Source organism: Aricia agestis, chromosome 16 (genome assembly GCF_905147365.1).
Source record: "Aricia agestis chromosome 16, ilAriAges1.1, whole genome shotgun sequence".
Lineage (NCBI taxonomy): Eukaryota > Metazoa > Arthropoda > Insecta > Lepidoptera > Lycaenidae > Aricia > Aricia agestis.
In genome coordinates, this window is record NC_056421.1 from 5,784,727 (window position 1) to 5,808,807 (window position 24,081).

Below are 24,081 nucleotides of genomic sequence, written 5' to 3' on the forward strand. Positions count from 1 at the left end.
TTGTAGTGCCCAAGTGTGTGCGCAGTACACAAGAGCACTCTCTATTCCTTTAGACTCATAACTCAATCTGGCGAGAGATCAGGCGCAGGACCGACTTTTAACATGCCCATCCGACGCATGGATCATCTTACTTGTCAGACAATCAGGTGATCAGCCTGCATTGTCCTAACCAAACTTGGAAATAACATGTTTCCAACGCGGGAATCGAAACAACGACATCCGAGTCAAGAGCCGCGCTCTAGACCACTGGACCACGGAGGCGTCACCTGCTGGAATATTAGAAATTAGAAATATTTACTTACCTATCGTCGCCATGTCTACTAATTCTCTAGTCTGTGGTCTACTAATCCGACCCTAGCGGCGCGTATTGACATGTTACCACCTTAATTGGGAGGTCGACGTAATGCTTCTGTTTTGTTTATTTATACTATAATCAATACTACACGACCTTTGGGAGTCCATACGTCGTTTTTATTTACTACATATTTTCTTACAGTTGCGAATAACTTTTTTATATTAATTAAAAACATTACCTGTGTTAGGAATTTAGTTTAGTTAAGCGCTAGATGACAATATGTCGATATGATACGAGTATCCAAATGCTAACACATACGGTTTTACTCGATAGTTTTACTCCAAATCGAGCAAAAACCACAATGTGGACCGCAAAACTCACAGCTCGAAAGCTCGCATCGACCCGGCTCGATGGAATCAAATATTTCCTATTCTAATTTCCTTCGATTTGGAGCAATGCTGAATGTGTGGACGAAGCCCGAGCCGTGGTTTTTACTTTTTACGTGATTGGTCGATCGAGCAAAACCGTATGTGAGTACTTAGCATTATAGTATGTTCTTTCTAGGGACTCAAAGTAGCTCCACAACAAACAGATCGGTTCACCGGTTTGGGCGTGAAGAGGTAACAGTCAGACATACACAATTTCACATTAATTATAATATTAGTAAGGATATAGATATTAATTAATAGATTGTATAATAACTAATTTATGATCTGCTTGTAAGGTTTTTGACATGTTTTTTTAAATTTACAATTACAAAAGCAATGGCGTTGTTAATTGGTTCATGTATTATGGCGATAACCTTTAAAAAGGATAAAGATTAAAGTCCTATCAGAAAACCTTAGAAAGTGGGCACTTAATAGGAAAACAGCGTAGAGGATGATGATGAGAGAAACGGCTTAACCACTAGAAGTCACAGCAGTCACAACTCACAATGATGACAGAATTTTCGTAAGCTTACGAAATAACTCAAGTCAACTCACGAACTATTGCGAAGCGACACCACAGTTTAAACATCGTACAGTAGACTGCCCTTTCCTTAAAATTGAATTCGCTCAAACGAGACAAAATTTAGGGGCGTGCACCTTGATATTATATTTTTAACAAAACGTAATTTATTAAATATAAAATGTATAATAACAACGTCAACAAGGGATTTTATAAAAAACCTCATATTCTTGGTACAAAAAAAATATAAAATAGATATGAGATAAAAAAGGATAGGAAATAAGGCCAATGATAGATTTTTACAGTAGACAAAAGATTTTTACAGTATTTTTTTTCAAGTGTATGTAAAAAAAGTTCATGTTTTGTTACTTTGCTATCTACTACTATCTGCGTGAACAATTTGGGTGGTTTACTAATACTTATCGTTGTCAACTGAATACTATTTATATTGTGGCGACACGCTGTGACAAATCGCCTGTCCGACCCCTCGTTCATGTGAAGTGGTGCAGCGTCACGTGATCACGTCTACGCCGAGCTTTGAAAGTGAATTACTAGATGTAACTTTGTACCTGAAAATATTAGTTGTAGCCGTGTTAGTAGCAATATTAATATCATGCTATGTATATTGTATACTATGTCATACGTACTTATATATTTTATACATCATGATAGTATTATTATGACATTAATATAAATTTTTAGGTACTTGAAAAGTGCAAAGTAACAAGGATAAGTACTTATAATCGGTCGTATATTCTATCATAATATACTACATCGTTTACTTTCACATCGACAAATGATACACCGATTTACTTTAGATTTCGTTTTTATTAAATGATTTTACACTACCACTTTTTGAATTTACTTTTATACTGAGTAAAATTTTACGAATAAATAACAGCATAATAATTCTTCTGTAAATTTTAAAGCAATGAATTTAAATTAAACGCGATTAGCCAATACCCTTGCCGAACAAAAGGTAGGAGCTTACTCGGACATGGGTATGACAAATTACATAGCATTACAGGTGTTTGTACACCTAAACATACAGAAAAAGCGTTTAAATCAGAAGAAACCATGTGATAGTCTCAAAGGCATAATGAATGCAATACACTGTACACAAACAAAATAAGTGAATTGAAAATGGGATAGCCTAATACTATAATAATTCCAAACAGGAGAAGATTGTTTGGTTGCATCGATCAGGCTGCGAAAGTACTGGGTCGATTTTGATAGAATTTGGCACAGATGTAGAGTAGAAGTTAGAACACAATACCTTGTAACCTTCCTCATGGGGCAGTGGCCAGTGGCGTAAAGGATAATAATATTGTTTATATTATATAACATTTTATATTGTTTTTATATAAAATTTAATCGTTACAAACAACTCAACATTTTAAGGAGATTATGATAGTAATTGTTTATTTTAGTTTTTTTTTTAATTGAAAAATATGCCATGGGAATACTTTCTGGGACTCAAAGTATGTCATTTTTGTGTTATATATTTTATTTTTTGTTTCAGGTTGGAAGCATCATAATATCACACATGTCCCCGAATTATGATTCCGGTAAATAATAATTATTTTAATTTTTAAATATTAAGTTTTCTTAAACATAAAAACTCAAAAGACTTTTACACTGTCATAGTAATATTTTACTTTTAAATTACATACTATCATAAGAAGTCAATAACATAAATAATTAATTTCATGAAGTTATATAATAAAGATTTTGACTTAAAAGTTAATATTTCTGTTTGTTTATCAAATGACAAGTAAGTAACATTATTTACCTAAAGACTAAGCTAGCTCTTATTAGATTATCGCAGTGTAGGTTTTACAAAGTGAAATTAAGGAACTTAGCCGTTATTCCACCCTACCCGATAGCAAGACAGCTGGGGTAATAAAGGAAGTCAGCGCCTCGAATAACAAGGCTTTTTTTACCCTTAGTCCTTAGATCTAGACTAGGGCTTAACCCTTTTCAACTTCATGCCCTTTTAACGCGATAAATGGGGTTCTAGGGTTCTCATAACATTAAACAATGGCCGCAAAAAATTAATCTACATCCGTTTTCTTTGCGTTTTTTTTATTAAACAATTTATTGTAAAAGCACAATTACACGCAGTGTTTACAATTTTTTTTATTAAGTAGACGACAAAGTCCTTTCCCGGGACTTAATTACTATCTCCTTACCAAATTTCATGGAAATGAGAAATCGGTTCAGCGATTTAAGCGTGAAGCAGTCAGACTGATAGACACACTTTCGCATATTTATTATATTTTCTGTTATATATAAACTGTATAAAAGTATTTATATTACAACGAGCTCTTGCCCGCGGCTTCGCTCGCGTTAAGATGTATTATTATATACAAACTTTCCTCCCGTATTTTAACCCCTTGGAGGTGGAAGTTCCTAGCAGATGCCTACGTCATAATATCTACCTGCATGTCAAATTTCAGCCCAATCGGTCCAGTGGTTTGGGCTGTGCGTTGATGGATCACCATGTCAGTCAGTCACCTTTGAGTTTTATATATATAGATTTTCAAAGACAACATAAAGGTATCATACTTTTTAATAATTTTCCATTAATTTCTACAGCTGCTGTACATCTGTAGCTCTCGTGAATGTACGAGAAGTAAATATTTTGTTGACAGTACCAATATTGGCTGAACACAGGAACAAATGTTATTCCGAAGTTATTCCCGGGCGGCAGGAAAAACGTGGTGAAAGATAAATCCGTTTTGTAATAGTGTGCTCAACTAATTGCTCCCAGTTTGCTCGGAGTTTTGCTTGTTGAGCATGTCGGGAGTTGCTACTTGGTGAAATTACAGATGAACAAGAAACGACATCGAGACGTCGTCGTGTAAAATAGACCTATGATATCGTGTCGGGTAGTACTAAAACATCGCGTCGGGTAGTGTGACTATGACGTGTGTACGATGACGAGTATAGTAGTGCTACTACGACATGTCGGTTAGTGCTATGATGTTGTGTATAGTAGTGCTACGCCGACATGTCGGTTACTGCTACGATGACGTGTATAGTAGTGCTACGACGACATGTCGGTTAGTGCTACGTGAGGGGTATAGTAATGCTACGCCGACATGTCAGTTAGTGCTACGATGACGGGTATAGTAGTGCTACGACGACATGTCGGTTAGTGCTATGATGTTGTGTATAGTAGTGCTACGCCGACATGTCGGTTACTGCTACGATGACGTGTATAGTAGTGCTACGACGACATGTCGGTTAGTGCTACGATGTTATGTATAGTAGTGCTACGCCGACATGTCAGTTAGTACTACGATGACGGGTATAGTAGTGCTACGACGACATGTCGGTTAGTGCTACGATGATGTGTATAGTAGTGTTACGACATGTCGGTTACTGCTACGGTGACGTGTATAGTAGTGCTACGACGACATGTTGGTTAGTGCTACCATGATGTGTATAGTAGTGTTACGACATGTCGGTTACTGCTACGATGACGTGTATAGTAGTGCTACGCCGACATGTCGGTTACTGCTACGATGACGTGTATAGTAGTACTACGACGACATGTCGGTTAGTGCTACCATGATGTGTATAGTAGTGTTACGACATGTCGGTTACTGCTACGATGACGTGTATAGTAGTGCTACGCCGACATGTCGGTTACTGCTACGATGACGTGTATAGTAGTGCAACGACGACATGTCGGTTAGTGCTACGTGAGGGGTATAGTAATGCTACGCCGACATGTCAGTTAGTGCTACGATGACGGGTATAGTAGTGCTACGACGATATGTCGGTTAGTGCTACGATGATGTGTATAGTAGTGTTACGACATGTCGGTTACTGCTACGATGACGTGTATAGTAGTGCTACGACGACATGTCGGTTAGTGCTACGATGTTGTGTATAGTAGTGCTACACCGACATGTCGGTTAGTGCTACGATGACGTGTATAGTAGTGCTACGACGACATGTCGGTTAGTGCTACGATGTTGTGTATAGTAGTGCTACACCGACATGTCGGTTACTGCTACGATGACGTGTATAGTAGTGCTACGACGACATGTCGGTTAGTGCTACCATGATGTGTATAGTAGTGTTACGACATATCGGTTACTGCTACGATGACGTGTATAGTAGTGCTACGCCGACATGTCGGTTACTGCTACGATGACGTATATAGTAGTACTACGACGACATGTCGGTTAGTGCTACCATGATGTGTATAGTAGTGTTACGACATGTCGGTTACTGCTACGGTGACGTGTATAGTAGTGCTACGACGACATGTCGGTTAGTGCTACGTGAGGGGTATAGTAATGCTACGCCGACATGTCAGTTAGTGCTACGATGACGGGTATAGTAGTGCTACGACGATATGTCGGTTAGTGCTACGATGATGTGTATAGTAGTGTTACGACATGTCGGTTACTGCTACGATGACGTGTATAGTAGTGCTACGACGACATGTCGATTAGTGCTACGATGTTGTGTATAGTAGTGCTACACCGACATGTCGGTTACTGCTACGACGACATGTCGGTTAGTGCTACGTGAGGGGTATAGTAATGCTACGCCGACATGTCAGTTAGTGCTACGATGACGGGTATAGTAGTGCTACGACGACATGTCGGTTAGTGCTACGATGATGTGTATAGTAGTGTTACGACATGTCGGTTACTGCTACGATGACGTGTATAGTAGTGCTACGACGACATGTCGGTTAGTGCTACGATGACGAGTATAGTAGTGCTACTACGACATGTCGGTTAGTGCTATGATGTTGTGTATAGTAGTACTAAGCCGACATGTCGGTTACTGCTACGATGACGTGTATAGTAGTGCTACGACGACATGTCGGTTAGTGCTACCATGATGTGTATAGTAGTGTTACGACATGTCGGTTACTGCTACGATGACGTGTATAGTAGTGCTACACCGACATGTCGGTTACTGCTACGATGACGTGTATAGTAGTACTACGACGACATGTCGGTTAGTGCTACCATGATGTGTATAGTAGTGTTACGACATGTCGGTTACTGCTACGATGACGTGTATAGTAGTGCTACGATGACATGTCGGTTAGTGCTACGTGAGGGGTATAGTAATGCTACGCCGACATGTCAGTTAGTGCTACGATGACGGGTATAGTAGTGCTACGACGATATGTCGGTTAGTGCTACGATGATGTGTATAGTAGTGTTACGACATGTCGGTTACTGCTACGATGACGTGTATAGTAGTGCTACGACGACATGTCGATTATTGCTACGATGATGTGTATAGTAGTGTTACGACATGTCGGTTACTGCTACGATGACGTGTATAGTAGTGCTACGCCGACATGTCAGTTAGTCCTACGATGACGTGTGTAGTAGTGCTACACCGTCGTGTTTAATATTGCTACTACGTAATAAAATGTAGTGTTGTGACAACGCGACGTGGGTAGTTGTGCTACGACGACGTGTGTAGTAGTGCTACACCGTCATGTTTAAAAGAGCTACAACTTAATAAAATGTAGTGTTATAACAACGTGTGTATAGTTGTGTTACGACGCGCGACGTCATTTGTAGTAGTGCTACGACGACATATCTAGTATTGCTACGACATCGTGTCGGGTAGTGCTACGATGTAATAAAATGTAGTGTTGTGACAACGTGTGTAGTTGTGTTACGACGCGCGACGTCGTAGTGCTACGACAAGTGTATTATTACTAGGATGACGTGTGTAGTGCTGCGATGACGTGCTTAGATATACATCGTGGGTAGTTGACGTTCTACGACGACCGGTAGAATGTAGAGTTGGTAATGCGCAACCTTTCAAATAGTGCTACGACAGCGTGTCTAATCTGTTTTGTGGGACGACACGATAAATAGTGTAGTATCGTGTTGGCAAAATGAACTCGTACCTACTTGATAGTTCAATTCCCGGGCTCGTGTCTGTTGTATTATAAAGTTATATAGCGCAGTCTTCTGATGTTGCAGATGCTTATTAACATGTAGTAAACTCCTTACCAAAGTAATTTATACTTTGGATTAGTTCAGACAGCTAAGGTATATGCGTTAGGATTACAATATATTAACAGCAACGTAACGTTATCGAAAATGACGAAATATGTATGAGAGCATGTTGTTTTTCATTTTCAGCTGAGATATGGTCAGGGATACAACATGGTCGTGTGGGTATAATGCGTGGTGGCTGCAAAGGAAGATCTTCCGACCGAGCGAGGTGTTATGCTCGGTCAGGCCGAAGCCCACGTGATACATTTCAGCTGTCGTATATATACCGACGCGCTCAGAAAACTTCGATAGCGCGATGCAGGAATGTTAGGCGAATTGTGGGTACCGCCACATCACTCCCCCCCGAAGACCGGAGGTCGAATCTTGAAGTCTTGTCGCTTGAGTTGCCAGTGCCAGTGAATTCCAGTGAGTCGGAACTGTTGCAGTGAGTCCCAGTGAGTCGGAACTGTAAGCTGCTGCACGGGATCCAGTGAGTCGGATAGCTGCCGTGCGGGGCCGATGCTACGTGCTGACCAGGAGAGATGTGCTCTGCTTGCTGACCGGTCGTGTAGTGAGAAAGCCCGATGATGCCGATGCGGAGTCCGCCCAGGCCGCGGTATATTGCGGCAAGTGGACGAGGTACCCGATGAGGCGATATGCTGGATGGCATGGTGCGGAGGGGCGGGGAGTAATGATAATGAAGGAGGCGTGTTCTGTCGAGGGTCACCAATGTGGGTATAATGCGTGGTGGCTGCAAAGGAAGATCTTCTGACCGAGCGAGGTGTTATGCTCGGTCAGGCCGAAGCCCACGTGATACATTTCAGCTGTCGTATATATACCGACGCGCTCAGAAAACTTCGATAGCGCGATGCAGGAATGTTAGGCGAATTGTGGGTACCGCCACAGTCGTATCCCTGACCATATCATATTATAATACACAAATAGTTAAGTTGAGTGCTTCGAGGAATTGTTCGAAATCATACCTCCAGCAACTTTCCGTCATCGTTCCACGAGAAAAAACTACCATTCTGACTGCCACTCATCACCTTGATGAGTGGCACTTTCTTCCACCGTGCGTTTCTCGCGTCACTTTTAACCACGCACAGTAAAACTCGGGAACGAACTGTCACCAGCAGTATTTCCGGATCAATACGACCAGCAAACATTTAAAACCTCTGAAAAGGCCCGCAACGCACCTGCAACTTTTCTGATGTTGCAAGTGCCCATGGGCAACGCCAGTTGCTTTCCATCATGACCCGTTTGCTCGTTTGCCCCCTAATTAAAAAAAGTTAAATTATTATTATTAACTTATCTATGTTCATTACACATTAATTCGCAAAAGGAATATCAAAAGCAGTATTACGTGTGCCCTTACTTTTCCGTGTGTAATACGACACATTTTCTACGAAACGAGCGCTTTGACAAAACAAAACTTAAAGTGAATATGCATTGTTGCTCGTTAGTTCCGACAGAAAATTAAAAGCGACGGGGAACAAATAATGACATATTCGAGCGAAAGAAAAAAGAAAACCTAGTTTTATCTTGGAATATGAAGAAAAGTGCACGGGACGAGCAATTTGCTGGCAAGTATGTGTACGGTAACGAGTTGCGAACTATCCATTGAATTTAGGGATGTCACCTGCAGGTTAAACCGAACTCTAGTCAAACTTCAAGCAAATTCGATTTCTGCTACACGAAGTTTCCATGTTAACTTGTACAACTAACTAACATACATAACTTGTAACATGCTACATAACTTAAATACAGCACGTGTTCATTTGAAATTTTTATTTTTTTATTTTACACCGCAAATAAAATGAGATTGCAGTAAAAAATATTTATCAATACCAACAAGGCCTGTAGTGACATTGAAAACATTGTATTGGTTTGTTAATGTGTTTAGAAAAAGTAACAAACTTTTATGTGAAAATAATATTTTTGTTACATGTAAACCTTCACAGACTAAAATTATTAACTAAATAAGAAAAAATAACAACAGCTTGCTCCCAAGAGTAATTCATGAAGACCTAAGCGGCCGCATCCGGCCGCGATAACAATAGAAAAGCTATTGTGTCTCGTTATTCCACGATCGATGGGTGGGAATAAGTATACAATACAATTTAGTTTTATCATACAATTAATCAATTGTATAATAAAACATTAAGTCTTTATATTACAAATACAATAAGTGCATGCAATAAATATGTTTCTTGCAAGTGCCAGCCCTAAGTGCAACCCACTAGCGCCACCTGGAAGAGCAAACTAACGCGAAATCACATTATCGGGAACTTCGGTGCACCATTATTCCATTTATACAAAAGAGTTGTTATTCCTGAGAAGACTTGTGACGCCCGACGAAAATGTGAAGATGCATTTGGTTAATGACTTGTTTACTACGAATAAGAAAAACTTGTTTATCTAAAATTTTAGATGATAAGAGCGAGAATATTGCTCTAGTGTGATGCGTTTTGATCGTCGTGTTAAAACCTGCGTTTGATCACGTTACGCAGGCAATGTAAATATTAAATAATATGTAGTTAAAAAGCTAAAAAACTACGCTTTTTATTCTCTTTTTTTTTAATTTTAACAAATTATTGCATTGTCATTGAAATCTGTCAATTCAGTACAAAATAATATAAATCTGCGGGATAGATGCCAGTATGTGGATTGTGGCGGATGCTTTTCTGAATCGTATTTCACGAGATCTGGAGTGAGTCAGGGCAGCAATTTAGGTCCTCTTCTGTTCATTTTGATTTTGAATCACCTACCTGAAGTTGTAAAAAAATGATAGCCTTACTGTTTGCTGATGACCTTAAAATCATAATGAAAATAATAGAGGACGCTGATCACATAAAATTGCAGCAGGATATTGACAGGATTGTGAAGTGGTCCATAGACAATAAGCTGTACTTCAACACGACTGAGTGCTGCGTATTGTCGTTCAGCCGCGCTCGCTCACCTCGTCAGCATCAATACTGCATAGAGGGAACACCACTAAAACGTGTCACTGAAATTAAAGATTTAGGAGTCAGCTTCACATCCGATCTAAACATGAAAACATGTAGTTGAAGTATGTAAAAAGGCTTACCGCAATTTAGGGTTTCTGCTACGGCAAGCGCATCACTTCTCTAACATCGCAGCTTTGAAAGCCCTCTATGAGGCTCTAGTGAAAAGCCACTTAGAAGGCAATGCCGTCATTTGGTCCCCGTACGAAGACAAGTACATTAAAATGCTAGACCGTATCCAGAACAAATTTGTGCGTTTCATATACCTCAAGAGGTACGGGGCTTACCCAGGTTACCCTTTACTGTATCCAACGCTATTTTTCTGGGTATGGTCGGATATTACAAATCAGAAGTTAGGAGGGAAGTAGCTTTAGCTACTTATGTAGTTAAAGTTTTGCGCGGTGAAACGCACAATCCAGCTGTGCTGCAAGGAGCCAGACTGAGTGTGCCGGACGGGTACGCGGAGCGGCGGCGCCGACCGCCGCTACTGGAGGTGTCGCGCGCGCACCAACCTGCTGCAGATGGCCCCGCTCACGCGGGCGCTGCGGACGCTGAACACGGTCGATTTGTTTACGTGCTCATTGAATGAGTTCACCAAGGTCACATATTGTGTAGCAAGTAAGCTAGAATATAATTTTATGTATGTAATAGTAACGCTCTATTGTATTAGGTTTTAACCTGTAATGATAGTTGTGATTTGTAATAAATAAATAAATAAAAAAAGCATCTACGCGTCACGTTTCGGTCTTCAATCAACCTGGTAAAGCTTTTACGAGAGTTTTCGGAAGTCATACAAACTTCCAAAATCTTGACTCTTTGTCAACTTTAAGATCAAATAATTAATTAAAGATTGAGAGTAGAGCCAAAAACTTTGCTCATTCATAAGGTTTCCTTCTGAACCTTATTTTGTATATTTTTTTACAATATATTAAAACTCAACATGATTTTTATTTAGTGGGTAAACCATCATCTAGGTAATATTTAAAAATATCTGTGTGGGTTGATGTTGACTGTTTTATATTCCAAAATAAATCTTCACATAACACGTCCACATTCCATGGCGACTGGTTGCGTTTAAATAACCCGCAGCCATCTATATATAGCGAATTATTTTATCTCCTATCGTCTGTTAAGGGGTTAGTTTGGACACTTTATGGAAAAAGTTTAAATATTTATTTTCTTGACGCAACAACTGCTCATACAAAACAATTCCAAGTATTTTATTATAAAGTTTACACTTGTTTTCTGCAGAAACTATTATTTCTATAAAAACAACGTTGTAAAGTTTGCTCAATATGGATTTACAGTTAATTATCAAGCAAAGGGTCACAAGCACAACTCACTTATACGTGGGAGAGCCATGCTTCGGCACTAATGGCCGGCTCGACCGGATAAATACCACGTTCTCACAGAAAACCGGCGTGAAACAGCGCTTGCGCTGTGTTTCGCCGAGTGAGTGAGTTTACCGGAGGCCCAATCCCCTACCCTATTCCCTTTCCTACCCTCCCCTATTCCCTTCCCTTCCCTACCCTCCCCTATTACCCTGTTCCCTCTTAAAAGGCCGGCAACGCACATGCGGCTCTTCTGATGCTGCGAGTGTCCATGGGCGGCGGAAGTTGCTTTCCATCAGGTGACCCGTTTGCTCGTTTGCCCCCTTATTTCATAAAAAAAAAAAAAACATTCGTCTAGGATTATCTTCGATTGTGTATGCTAAGTATATGTATAAACAATTTCGCAATCAAAATGATAATCATGGTTATTCATCATTGTAATAATGTAATATAATCATTATACACTATACAGTAACGAACAATGTTCCGATGATATTTTATATGGGCCTATTGGCCAGCCATCAAAATGATGTTTTATTAACCGTCGTATTTATTTTTAAAGCTACTGGGGTTACATGTTTCCCAGCAGGTATCCAATTATTTCACCGGTGAATATTCTGAGCTGGCCTTTGTTAATTTAACTTTTGTTACAAAATCGTGAATATGTTAAATTTACATTGTGTGTTTGGAATTATCTGATTATTCGGAAATGTTTGTCTGTACGGCGAATTCAGCCATTAAAGCAGTTTAAGTCGGGTTTATTTTCAATAAATTATCATTAGCCGTGTTATATTTCAGATAATACCGTAGATAAAGCGTTTAAGCAATTCCTACGATCTTCCGTCATTGCCTTCGATATCTTTATGACTACGAGAAATATTATTGTGTAAAATAATAATGCCTCGTTTTTAGGTTAGGGTTGTTTTATCTCATGTTTTTCTGAACAAATACAAGCTCGCTTACCAATTATCCCAGAAACATTCGACATTACTCTTCATATTGTGGTTCTGATTTTCTTCGTATGATGGTTAACACATATTATTCCAGATAAAATAACTTGTTATAATTTACAACCTGACATATTCCAGATAATTATGCAACGGCATAACTAACCTGACATGTTCAAACTTTCAGATGATCGTAACCTCTCATAATTAACCTGGCGTATTTCATTTGCCATTGTGTTCCAGTTGAGCTTTTCCATAATTTTCGACAACATGTTAAAGACTTGAATACCAGCCATGTAATAACCTATCAGGTATATTCCAGAGCCTTGTCATAACCTCCCTGGCGTCTTTTAGTTCCAGCCAGGTCATAACCATGTTCCAGATAATTCCAGCCAGGTCATAAACCTCCATGGCGTAATTTAGACAATTCCAGTCATATCATAACCATAATCCAGGTAATTCCATCCTCAATTCCTGACGTATTCTATACAATTCCAGACATTTCCAGTCATGTCAAGCCCTTAACCTACCCTTGCAAAACGTGTAGACAGTAGCCCTTGCCTTGTGTCGACTTCACTAGGCTCGCGTCTACGCTCGTCCAACATGTATTGAAGGCATCATAACCTCCATGTCGTCTTCCAGATGATCGTGCGCGTGTGGTGCGAGAGCGGCGCGGGGTGGTCGCCGGCGGCGGTGCCCGTCACGCCGCTGACGACGGGCCGCGACGTGCTCGACTGCTGCCGGGAGCCCGGCGACGAGCCCTGCCTGCTGCTGAGCGTACACCCGCATTATGGTGGTAAGACATTTTGGAATGTTGAACCTGATAACGTTGGTGGTTTTCAAGCGGAGTCGTTGCAGGGCGCTCATTTTAGCGAGCACCGAGAATTCAACCGCTCCGCCCGCAAACCGCCTTTGATAGCGCCTTTTAAGTTAGACTACACGGCAATCTGATTAAGCGATTATTAATAAATTAAGTAGCTATTAAAAATTCGAATAGATGCAATTAAGTAGCTGTTCAAAATTCGAGTTTTTTTTAAAATTTCAGTTTCAGTTTTGCTATGCCATAATATATTTATGCGATATAATATACGATTGCAACGTGATGAAGCGATGCGACATTCTTCCGAGGCTTCTTTCAATGTAATGCAATTGTAATGTATTTTTATTGAGCTACAAGTTTTTCGCTATTACGCTCCCATGGCAAAGCCACAATAGACATAACGACCAGTAGTTCGACTGCAAAGAAACGGACAGGTTTCCAATATCTGTCAAATTCGTCGGGTTTCACTAGGATTATGAACGGAATGTGCCTCGCGCTGGCTAAAATAATTTATTTTTAAATATCTAAAATAAAGATTTTAAAATTGGATTCTGACAATTTTAATCGCACAACACACACAAAACACAAACAACAATACGGCCAAAGAGGAACACGTCCAGCGAATATGTCATATATATATATATATATATATATATATATAGTTTTAAATTCGTAGGTAACAAGTTAACAACCCTAGCGACGATTTTCGTCATAATACGTCAAATTTAAAAATTTCAACATCAGTTCTAAGTCGGCATACTCTATCATTCTGTCTACTCTGGCAAAGCTATCCATGCGACAAAACATCCTTAAAAGTCTATAGTATTCTATGAATTAATACGTAAGCATACTAAGCACTAATTTCACAACACATACTTCATAATAACAATATAATTCACGATTTAATTACCATACAACCATTACGCTGACTCGAGCTCATATTGTTAACATGATCGAGCACGAATTACTGCGACATGTCCTACCTACGCAGATCTCACTGATAACAATGCTTATTAAAGAAGCTAACTGGATTTAAGATGTGATTACTTGAGACGAGATTATAATGTACCATTGTTAAAAAGTAAAGTATGCTTGCGGAATAATTCCTCAGCAAACTTTTATAATTAATATTTGCGTAAGCATACGTAGACATCCAAAATCTTTATAACGAAATACGGTTTGTTATTTTAACCGCTGAACCGTTTCAGAAGTCCGGGAAAGAATGAGGATAGTTTTAATCACGGAAAATTTACGACTATATTTTCGCAACAGAATTGTTCGCAAATAAAACGCGGTTTCTTACAAAATTGTTATTATACGTTACACTTTTGTATGAAACGGCGTTTTTTTTTCAATAATTACTGTCATAGAAAAAGTTATAGTTGGAACTTTATTCGGAATGCAAAACTCACTCTCTAGAAAATTAAACCGTTTGTTCAGCTATTTAACACGTATTTAATAGCAAATAAATAATTTAAATTGATTAATATGTATAATTGTATTTGAGCTAAAATTATTTGTATTTAAGGTGGTCGTTTAATGACCTTGATGTTGAAAACGACCTTAAATAAATTAAGGAAAAAAATAATAATAATTTAAAACACTAATTAATCCACTCGGTACCTTTTTACCTCCTCACTAATTGACTTAAGCTAAAGGCCAATAAAAAAACCCTAATAAATGCACCCTAAACAGTGCCTGTCAGAACTTGTAGTCATTTGTGTGATAAATCATCGAGATAAGTTATGGGAAAAGTGTGGAGGGTAGCGAGCAAAACGACTTTTAATTCGCTAACTGTACATGATAGAGTTTGCAAATCGCCGTGGGACAATGTGGACAAACGATGTACACTCAGCCTTAAAAAAGGTAGTGTTAAGTGTAGGTGTAATGTAGTAATACTTTATTGTGTAATAATAGTGTAATACTTTATTGGCGTACTTACTAAAATCATATTATAATATGAAAAATACATTATTTTACGCGGCCACCATTAGCTAAATATAGAGAGGGCGCAGTGGTGTATATCAAATGTTATGGCAAAAAATTTCATAATCTATACCTATCTGGTTAATATTATAAGTGCGAAAATCTGCTTGTCTGTAACCTCTTCGCGCCCAAACCGCTAAACCAATTTTTCTGAAATTGGGTAAGAAGATACTTTGAGTCCTGGGAAAGGACACAGGATACCTTTTATCCTGGAAAAATTTACACTCCATACATGTTCCAGGACACGGACATTCTTCACCTGAGAATTTTACTGCTGACTGTACAATAATAATATAGATATTACATGCTATGTTTGCATGTGAATCTTTGTGTAATTTGTAGCGACAAACGACATACACGACTACGACTTCAAACGAAATAAACGCACTTAAAACACTTAGCAAAATCCTAAGCATGCAGTATAACAAGATACGCGCTAAGCACATCACTCTCCTGGCAGTCGGGTAAAAATAATATAGGATTTTAAATATTGGAACTAATTTCTTTTAAAAGCAGTCTACTTAAAATTAGTTTTTTTTTAACATTTACGTGGGAGAGCCATGTTTCGGCACGAATGGGCCGGTTCGACCGGATAAATACCACGTTCTCACAGAAAACCGGCGTGAAACAGCGCTTGCGCTGTGTTTCGCCGAGTGAGTGAGTTTACCGGAGGCCCAATCCCCTACCCTCCCCTATTCCCTTCCCTTCCCTCCCCTATTACCCTATTCCCTCTTAAAAGGCCGGCAACGCACTTGCAGCTCTTCTGATGCTGCGAGTGTCCATGGGCGACGGAAGTTGATTTCCATCAGGTGACCCGTTTGCTCGTTTGTCCCCTTATTTCATTTAAAAAAAAAACTTCGCATGCCTTTTGCCACACAAAGTGCACAGAACAGAAAAACCACAAAAGGTAACCGTTGATTAACTGTTGACAAACATGAATAAACCATACTTTCCCTTATCACAGTGGGATTAAACACCAGAACATGGTGATTAATGGGGTCCACTCCACATCGGGACCGGGCTATTGTAGGCGGAATGACCTTCATTATGTTGTCAGACAATACCCCAAAATGATGTCAATGGGCTCTAGATATAATGTACGTATCAACATGGATATAGCGTATCAGTCAATACTATAATAATTGTAAAGGCGAAAGTTTATGTGTGTATTTGTTGCTTCTTCACGAAAAAGCACTGAACAAATTTTGATTTTTGGTAAGTGTTTTTTGAGGCTCTCGAATCACACATAAATAATACTTATCTGGCTCTCAAGAGACACGTTTAGAAATTATCGCATTAGTAACTAATTCGCAACTTATTTGTAGGACTGCAAAAAAAAGAACTGTATACTACTTAGTACTTACCTACTTTGTACTGATACCTGCTTCTAAGTATACAAGTGTAGCCATTAAAAACTTTGTCAATATCAGCTGTGTACAGTGTAAGAATCCATGAAGAATCCGCTACTCATTTAATTAAATAACAGTATTTTAGAGTGACGCCACATTACCCTGTTGCATTGCGATGCGTTGTGTCGTCGGAACGCAATAATAACGCAGAGGTACAGTATGTGCAGTATATTATGCCAATAAATGCAGTATGCAGTATGTGGTAGCACCATAGACTTAATATATACTGTCGTATAGGTTTATGGGTAGCACAGCGCGTCATTCTGCCACTTACTTCATCTCCAAACATTTTTCTGTCAAAACACATCGACATACTGAATCACTTTGACATAAAAAAAAACTAGGCCTTTACATCCGCTATGGATGATTTATACAGCATTTTTCAAAGCGAAGTAACCACTCTCGAAATACTGTAGGGCCTGGGACAAGATTTTTAAATGTCCGTATGGTTGCCCAAGCGCATACGGCATTCTCGCATCATAGTCGGCCTAGTCCAGAGAAAAGAACTAGTCAATACGTCTGGGACCAACTATGTGCGGGTTTCCTCACGATGTTTTTCTTCGCCGTACGAGCGTCCGTATTATGTACTTGAGATCAGAAAACACCAAACGTCTACCCATTAGGCCATGGACGCTTGACAGTTGACACGGACTGTGGCACAATATCATAGAATTATTTGGCTTTTCGCAGCAACTCGCTGCGGCGACACGCCCCAACGCAACGTACGTGGCTTCGCTGTTATATGCATATGCATGAACGTTTTATCCCCGTGAAGGTTTAATCACTGTCAAGTTTTGTCATTGCATCGATCAAGGGTCCCCGAGAGAGTTTATGTCCGAGCAAAAAGTCAGTAATTGCTGCCCGATCGAGTCTTCCGTGAGAAAGATATGTCCGAAATGTCATTTTCACTCGACCAACGGTCTTGTACTTTACAGTGCATTATTGCGTTTTATGATTCCTCGTAATCGCTTTGGTACATGTTTTGATGACGTGCAAGTATGGATCATTCTAACAAAAATACTATTGACCACCTCTGTGGCTCAGTTGGTGAGCTGTTGGTAGCTCAAGCCGGAGGTCGCGGGTTCGAATCCCGCCGACGGAACAAAACGATTTCAAAGGTCATGGATGTGTATTAAAAATATATTATGTATCATATTATAATAAAAATCTTAAATAAGTATATATGTATAGTTTAAAAGTATTAAATATAATATTTCCGTTGTCTGGTACCCGTAACACAAGTCCTTCAGGTACTCAGCACGGGGCCAGACTGACGTGGTGTGAGGCGTCCATGGGGCACAGACGTTATTATTATTATTATTATTATATTGAGCATCATTTACTATAACATATATTTTTATAGAGTCTCACTAGTCACTTATTACTTACTCTCCGAGTTACAACAACGAAACAAATATTCGACAATAAACTTGGCCTTTTATTATCCCGAAACTAACACTCGTACATACTGACAAGGCCTCACGCAGTGACTGCCCGTCGTCTCTATCATACATGGACTTCCAGACACGAAACTACTGACACTCGGAGAAATACCACGGGCTCACAGAAAACCGGCGTGAAACAGCGCTTGCGCTGTGTTTCGCCGAGTGAGTGAGTTTACCGGAGGCCCAATCCCTACCCGTCCCTATTCCCTTCCTTACCCTTCCCTATTCCCTCTTAAAAGGCCGGCAACGCACCTGCAGCTCTTTTGATGTTGCAAGTGTCCATGGGCGACGGAAGTTGCTTTCCATCAGGTGATCCGTTTGCTCGTTTGTCCCCTTATTACATTAAAAAAAAACTCGCACATTCACAAGTACATTAGTCATTTTGGTTAGGCTAATAATTGATCTTCAATATCTTTTGCTATCTGAAATCTTCAAAGAAACTTTAGCTTTTCTTCTTACTATTTACTTATTGTTTGGCAAATCCAGAGAATCTTATTACGAATATTATAATAAACCTCAAATTAACCTAATTAGTCAATTAGCCAAGTCTATCCCTATTTGAATTCCAACCGAGTCACGAGTTGGAGTTACATTTTTGCGTCGTGTAAGTTTAGCGCAATTTCAGAAACACGCGAGGAGGTTATTCCCATAACAACTATAATTTGACATAATGAACCCGCCTTACGGAGACCGGTCACGGTACGCGTATTGTTTTTCCTTATTACAATATTTCCCTCGCTAAGTGTACCTCGCAATTGGGTAACATTGTAATTGGGTATCATTTAAGCTATCACCAATTTAATTAGTTTTGTGTTTCTTAAATAATAGGGTTTGTCCTCAAAATAGTAGATCTGTCACCAAAATGTAGTCACCAAACAATGCAAAATCAGTTCCACAATAAATCACCTAAAATCATGAGATATAAGGTCTAGTACCAAATAAATGTTTTTGTATGTATTATAATAGGTGTGTCCTAATAAGTATTTAAGCAAACCAATTTAAAGAGATCACCAATAAATCATATTATGTTACTAGAAAATTGCATTAAGTTCAAATAAAAAATTAGGGTTGTCATCATCGTTTCAACCAAAAGATTCTGCTACTTAACTAGACTCCCAAGGTTCTAAATTTCCACTGGTAGTATAAATTATATTTAAATAAAATTTTTAGCAGAGTAGTAAATAAAACAATTAAAGTCAAAATAATCAATATTTATTGTTTAAAATAATTACCACTGAACAATCAGCGCTGGTTTAAAATAGCTGGCTTATGGCTAGCAGAATAGTAGATAAAACACTTAATTAAAGTTAAAATAATTAAAAAAAAATCGAACCTAGTTACCTACTACCCATCGTTGAGGCCGGATTGGTAAATTTTTAAAGCGCGCCAATTTGTCTCCGCCCCTTTGATCATTTTTTCATTAAAATTATAAATTGATGTATTAAATTGGTAAAGAATACTATTAATTTAATATCTGAACGAAATAAAATGTTACTACTGTATTGGTGACAAAATATCAAATAAAAAGGAGTCGCAGTCAGGGATCGATAATCGATTTATTTGGTGACAGATCTACCATTCTGAGCACAGAGCTATTATTTAAGTAACAAAACTGTTATTATAAGAACGAAGTTTATATTTATGTAATGCAATATAATTTTATTGGTTATCGATCTCTTATTTTACACATATATTAACATTAATTTGATAATTCATACCTGGGAACAATTTTTGTTTATCTGAGAACGAAAATATTTCGTGGCGATAGATCTATTTATTAGGTGATACAACTTGATGACAAATATAAATTTTGGTGATAGAAAATATAGTTCCCATTGTAATTCTTTAAATGCGAAGTATTTTAAGAGTATCACATTCAGCATTCTGTAAAATTATAATACTTGCTTGATTTTGCTCGTATTTATCATTAAGCTATAGAGCTGCCCACTTGCTCCCTATTTCCAAAATCCAAACTTCCATACTATATACTATAATATACTATACTATACTATACTATACTATACTATACTATACTATACTATACTATACTATACTATACTATACTATACTATACTATACTATACTATACTATACTATACTATACTATACTATACTATACTATACTATACTATACTATACTATACTATACTATACTATACTATACTATACTATACTATACTATACTATACTATACTATACTATACTATACTATACTATACTATACTATACTATACTATACTATACTATACTATACTATACTATACTATACTATACTATACTATACTATACTATACAATACTATACTATACTATACTATACTATACTATACTATACTATACTATACTATACTATACTATACTATACTATACTATACTATACTATACTATACTATACTATACTATACTATACTATACTATACTATACTATACTATACTATACTATACTATACTATACTATACTATACTATACTATACTATACTATATTATACTATACTATACTATACTATAATATTATAAATGCGAAAGTGTATCTGTCTGTCTGTCTGTTACCTCTTCATGCCCAAACCGCTGGACCGATTTTGCTGAAATTTGGCATGGAGATACTTTGAGTCCCGGGAAAGGACATATAACACTTTTTGTCCCGGAAAAATGTACGGTTCTTGCGTGATAAACGAGTTTTGGCACAACGGTGTTACGGGCATCATCTAGTATAATAATATTTTCCATCACTTTTAACAGTAGAGTGTTCAAAAGAACATTTACTACATCTACTTAAGTCTTGTGATATAATCTTAGATACTTTTATATGTTGACCTGAAAGTCATTTAAACGTATAACAACCTGTATTTTGATCTCGTTGTCTGTAAGAAAGATCTTACTTCCGCTTGTCTTTTGTTGTCGGTTCTATTTAAGTTGACCCACTAACATGGCCTTTTTCACACACTTACATCGCGTAACGTTAGCATTTTGGCCATTCAAGTGTAAGATTAAATTTAATTATTTGATTAGATAAGTTGCAATTAAAGTTATTATTTGGGTTACTTTTACAGGAAACTAACACTTGTTAGGAAGAGGTGCGAGTTGCGACAGCCGGGTGCCGCTCGGGGATTGATGGGTTAATTGTTATAACTTATAATTTATCACTAGCTATTTGACCGAGCTTTGCTCGGTACCTATTCGATAAAACACGAATTAAATGCTCAAACGTGGGAGAGCCATGCTTCGGCACGAATGGGCCAGCTCGACCGGAGAAATACCACGTTCTCACAGAAAACCGGCGTAAAACAGCGCTTGCGCTGTGTTTCGCCGAGTAAGTGTGTTTACCGGAGGCCCAATCCCCTACCCTATTCCCTTCCCTTTCCTTCCCATTCCTCCCCTATTACCCTATTCCCTCTTAAAAGGCCGGCAACGTACCAGCAGCTCTTTTGATGCTACGAGTGTCCATGGGCGACGGAAGTTGCTTTCCATCAGGTGACCCGTTTAAAAATATAACATTTTCAACAAATTCCTAGCTAGCTAGCTAGCCTACCTAGCTCGATCGATTTATCGCCCCCGAAACCCCCTATATTACTAAATTTCATGAAAATCGTTAGAGCCGATTCCGAGATTCCAATTATAAATAAGAATTTTTCGTCTTATATTGTTTTATCACTTTGTATACGGTATTTTTATTATGTGCAAATAAAAGATTTATTATTATTCGCAATTTAAACTAGTACAGTAAAAATACCGTGCTTATAGATTAAATAATAACAGCTTGTAGTTTTTATGTTTATTGATATCGTGAGAGCCTACGGAGAATACATAATTGCACGTATAATTATTGCCATTACTAAAAGGATAGGCGTTTTTATTGTTGGTTTACAACCGGCGTCCGTTCTCTTCACTTACTTTAACCTTTAAATTAGTAAAGCCACACAGTTTATCTCTTACTTCACACTTATCTCATAAAGTTAATTATATACTAGATGGGCGATGGCGCTAGTTTTACTGTTTACGATGAAAAAAATGGAAAGATTGCATTTTACACGTGAAAAACGCAGAAATTTTCTTTTCCGAAATATAAACCATCCAATGTTATTATTCTTCGTCAGGATTCAGCATTTCCGTGATAAAATTTAGACGTATTTAAACTGAGGACTTTTCCAGTTGCATTTTTGGTATGGGAAAAAATGTGTTGAACTATCGTCAGGACACGGAACCCATTCGAAACTACGTAAGATCGGGGCGGAATAGACCGACTGCGCAACATAGAAAAATAAGTAAACTACCTCTTTCTGCCCCGTGGCGAAAACGTCCACTGCTGTTTCATCTCCACTCCTGCCGCCAGTCCCATAGACTGCAATTCGTTGTTTTTCCTATAGTACCTACACCGGAAAACTGGTCCGGTGGTTACAGTTTAATGGCCCGACCACACTGACTCTGAATATCGATCACTCGGATGACTGATGGCGCATGATTGCAGGTTGCATGTCACAGGGCCCTAACAAGTGTACAATTAGTACTTTACATATTGCATTCTGAATGTCGCATACATCTTCCTTGATGTCTTTGGAATAAATGAGCCGATATCGTGAGAAATCGTGGAGGAAGTTGTTATGGGTCCCGATTGTTATAACTTGAATGTCACTTTGATGGCAGTTAAAACATAAGTGTCTAAACACATCATGCCGAATTTCCGCGGCGGAAGTTCGGCTTGATTTCGCCTGCAATGTATTTTAAATTACCGATGACACACCATGACGAAATTCCGTCGTATTATATTGTATGCGTTTAACATTGCTGACGTAATCATGCGGAATTTCCGCCGCGGAACTTCGGCATAGTGTATTTCACGAGATAATATTATGAGAATCGACCTTCAAAATGTACTATCAGATAAGTTGATTCAGGCAGATGGGTTCGCGTTGTGTCGGTTGGACACAACGCGAACCCATCTGCCTGAATCAAGATCAGCCGACAGATCACGATTAACATTAAATTGAAATAGCACGTATTAAAGTGTTCTTCTAATGATCGATGTACGCAGTTAGCTTATGATATCGTGGCATGTATTTTAAGTTTGATTAGGTCTGGCAAAGAGATTATATTACAGTGGATACCTGCTCATATCGGCATCATAGACAACGAAAGGGTAGATGGTTTAGCAAAAGAAGCAACCACGCAGGGCGATATAGTTGGGCGTCTTCCTGACTATACTAATATTTTAACTAACGTAAAATCTCAAGGATACCGGTTATGGAAAGAATATTTTGATGAACGGTCATTATCAAAAGGAGTGTGGTATAGAACTATGCAAATGACTATACCAAAAAGACCTTGGTTCGATGATGCCGATATGAGCAGGCAAGATATTGTGCTGAGCCTCAGACTTCGTTCCGGACATCTTCCTTTAAATAGTTTCGCTTCATTGATGGGAAAAATCACATCACCAAATTGTTCAGAATGCGGCGTGGTGGAAGACGTGTACCATATTTTAATCGAATGTATTCGGAACGAAGTCGAGAGACGTAGAATTCTATACGAGTATAATATTGATGTATGTCAGATAGGAGTATGTAATAGTATTCTTTCTTTCCCAAAATCAAAAGAGGCTAGCATGTTATATAAATTAGTTAAGTTAGGCATTAAGTTTAGGACATAAATTATTATGTATGTTCCTATGAGGGTGACATGCTCGCAAAGCGAACAAACCCTCTTTAATAAATAAAGAAAAAAAAAAAAAATTAAATTGAAATAATTCGACCAAATGACGTAGGTCCATCAACTGCCTATGAATCTATTTCCTCGATGGTACCATCGTGTACATTAATTCATAGACAATTGATGGACCAACGTCATTTGGTCGGATCATGTCAATTCAATGTTAATAATTGTGATCTGGCTGGGCTTAACGTAT

The 24,081-nt window shown here is 38.4% G+C and overlaps 1 protein-coding gene across 1 annotated transcript in view; it reads left to right on the forward strand.

Annotated features, from left to right (window-relative positions):
• LOC121734917 (apoptosis-stimulating of p53 protein 2-like) overlaps positions 1 to 24,081 on the forward strand; it is a 353,717-nt gene that overhangs the window by 91,966 nt on the left and 237,670 nt on the right. The window contains exons 2-3 of the mRNA XM_042125559.1: positions 2,766 to 2,811; positions 13,165 to 13,318. Of these exons, the coding sequence (XP_041981493.1) occupies positions 2,803 to 2,811; positions 13,165 to 13,318 (163 nt within the window). The 5' untranslated portion in view covers positions 2,766 to 2,802. The remainder of the gene's footprint in view (positions 1 to 2,765; positions 2,812 to 13,164; positions 13,319 to 24,081) is intronic.